This window comes from Sprattus sprattus (assembly GCF_963457725.1).
Source record: "Sprattus sprattus genome assembly, contig: scaffold_44, whole genome shotgun sequence".
NCBI classification, from domain to species: Eukaryota; Metazoa; Chordata; class Actinopteri; order Clupeiformes; family Clupeidae; genus Sprattus; species Sprattus sprattus.
The window spans coordinates 145,001-147,500 of NW_027667054.1; the positions used below are offsets into that span (position 1 = coordinate 145,001).

The window sequence follows — 2,500 nt, forward strand, 5'->3', positions numbered from 1 at the left end:
CACACACACACACACACACACACACACACACACACACACACACACACACACACATGATGTCCAACGCCATCGAGCTGCTGTACTTCATCCAACAGAAATCACCCAAATACACCCAGGGGCTGGAGCAGCTAGACACAGGTACACACACACACACACACACACACACACACACACACACACACACACACACATGATGTCCAACGCCATCGAGCTGCTCTACTTCATACAGCAGAAATCACCCAAATACACCCAGGGGCTGGAGCAGCTAGACACAGGTACACACACACACACACACACACACACACACACACACACACACACACATGATGTCCAACTCCATCGAGCTGCTCTACTTCATCCAACAGAAATCACCCAAATACACCCAGATACTGGAGCAGCTAGACACAGGTACACACACACACACACACACACACACACACACACACACACACACACACATGATGTCGAACTCCATCGAGCTGCTCTACTTCATACAACAGAAATCACCCAAATACACCCAGGGGCTGGAGCAGCTAGACACAGGTACACACACACACACACAGACACACACACACACACACACACACACACACACACACACACACACACACATGATGTCCAACTCCATCGAGCTGCTCTACTTCATACAGCAGAAATCACCCAAATACACCCAGATGCTGGAGCAGCTAGACACAGGTACACACACTCACCCACAAGCACACACACACACACACACATGATGTCCAACTCCATCGAGCTGCTGTACTTCATCCAGCAGAAATCACCCAAATACACCCAGGTGTTGGAGCAGCTAGACACAGGTACACACACACACACACACACACACACACACACACACACACACACACACACAGAAATCACACACACAGAAATCACACACACAGCTAACCCTAGGACGTTTAAGAAGGTGTGGTGACCTACCACTAACGCTAGGTGTGGTGTCTCTGGTTCTCTGTCTCATACACACACACACACACACACACACACACACAGAAACTACACACACGGCTAACCCTGTGGTGTCCTAACACTAACGCTAGGTGTGGTGTCTCTGGTTCTCTGTCTCATACACACACACACTCACAGACACACTCACTAACGCTAGGTGTGGTGTCTCTGGTTCTCTGTCTGTAGGCTCCAAGGATTCGCTGCTCTCAGCCTCCATCTCAGTGAGTGAGGAAGCCATGAGTGTCCTGGAGGAAGTCATAATGTACACCTTCCAGCAGTGTGTTTACTACATTACCAAGGTAACAGTAGTGTGTTTACTACATCACCAAGGTAACAGCAGTGTGTTTACTACATTACCAAGGTAACAGCAGTGTGTTTACTACATCACCAAGGTAACAGCAGTGTGTTTACTACATCACCAAGGTAACAGTAGTGTGTTTACTACATCACCAAGGTAACAGCAGTGTGTTTACTACATCACCAAGGTAACAGTAGTGTGTTTACTACATCACCAAGGTAACAGTAGTGTGTTTACTACATCACCAAGGTAACAGCAGTGTGTTTACTACATTACCAAGGTAACAGTAGTGTGTTTACTACATTACCAAGGTAACAGCAGTGTGTTTACTACATCACCAAGGTAACAGCAGTGTGTTTACTACATCACCAAGGTAACAGCAGTGTGTTTACTACATCACCAAGGTAACAGCAGTGTGTTTACTACATTACCATGGTAACAGTAGTGTGTTTACTACATCACCATGGTAACAGTAGTGTGTTTACTACATTACCATGGTAACAGCAGTGTGTTTACTATATCACCAAGGTAACAGTAGTGTGTTTACTACATCACCAAGGTAACAGCAGTGTGTTTACTACATCACCAAGGTACTAGGTAGCAGTTTACGATCGGTAATAATTCAATTCAATTCAATTCAATTTTATTTGTATAGCGCCATAACAACACAATTGCCTCTCGGCGCTTAACAGAGCCCAGAGCCTGAACCCCCTTAGTGCATGCACAACGGCAACAGGGGCAAGGAAAAACTCCCTGTTAGGCAGGAAGAAACCTTAAGCAGAACCACGGCACATAAGGGGGGACCCATCTGCTTGAGGTCGGCCAGGTGGAGACAGGAAGGTGGGACGGGGGGAAGGGGGGAAGGGGAAGGGTAGTGTCATAAGAGGGTAGTATCATGGAAACACAAATGTATTAATGAAGTCATGGTTATATTAAATGGTGAGATTTTAAACGTAGTGATAATGGTGATATTTAATGGTAAGATTTTTAACTGTAGTGGTAATCGTCAATGGTAACTCGCTCTCTTAGCGGAGGCTGCAGTAGGAATGAATGGTGGAACGTTCACCTATTGTGATGTCACTCCCTCTGCCAGCTGTAGGCTGCAGTAGGAATGAATGGTGGAACGTTCACCTATTGTGATGTCACTCGCTCTGCCAGCTGTAGGCTGCAGTAGGAATGATGGAACGTTCGCCTATTGTGATGTCACTAGCTCTGCCAGCTGTAGGCTGCCGT

At 46.6% G+C, this 2,500-nt stretch overlaps 1 protein-coding gene across 1 annotated transcript in view; it reads left to right on the forward strand.

The window, feature by feature from the left end:
- Window positions 1-2,500, forward strand: part of radil (Ras association and DIL domains) — a gene marked incomplete at both ends in the record, with an annotated part of 33,303 nt that overhangs the window by 19,783 nt on the left and 11,020 nt on the right. The window contains one exon of the mRNA XM_080860897.1: window positions 1,156-1,268. Coding sequence (XP_080717023.1) covers window positions 1,156-1,268 — 113 coding nt within the window. The remainder of the gene's footprint in view (window positions 1-1,155; window positions 1,269-2,500) is intronic.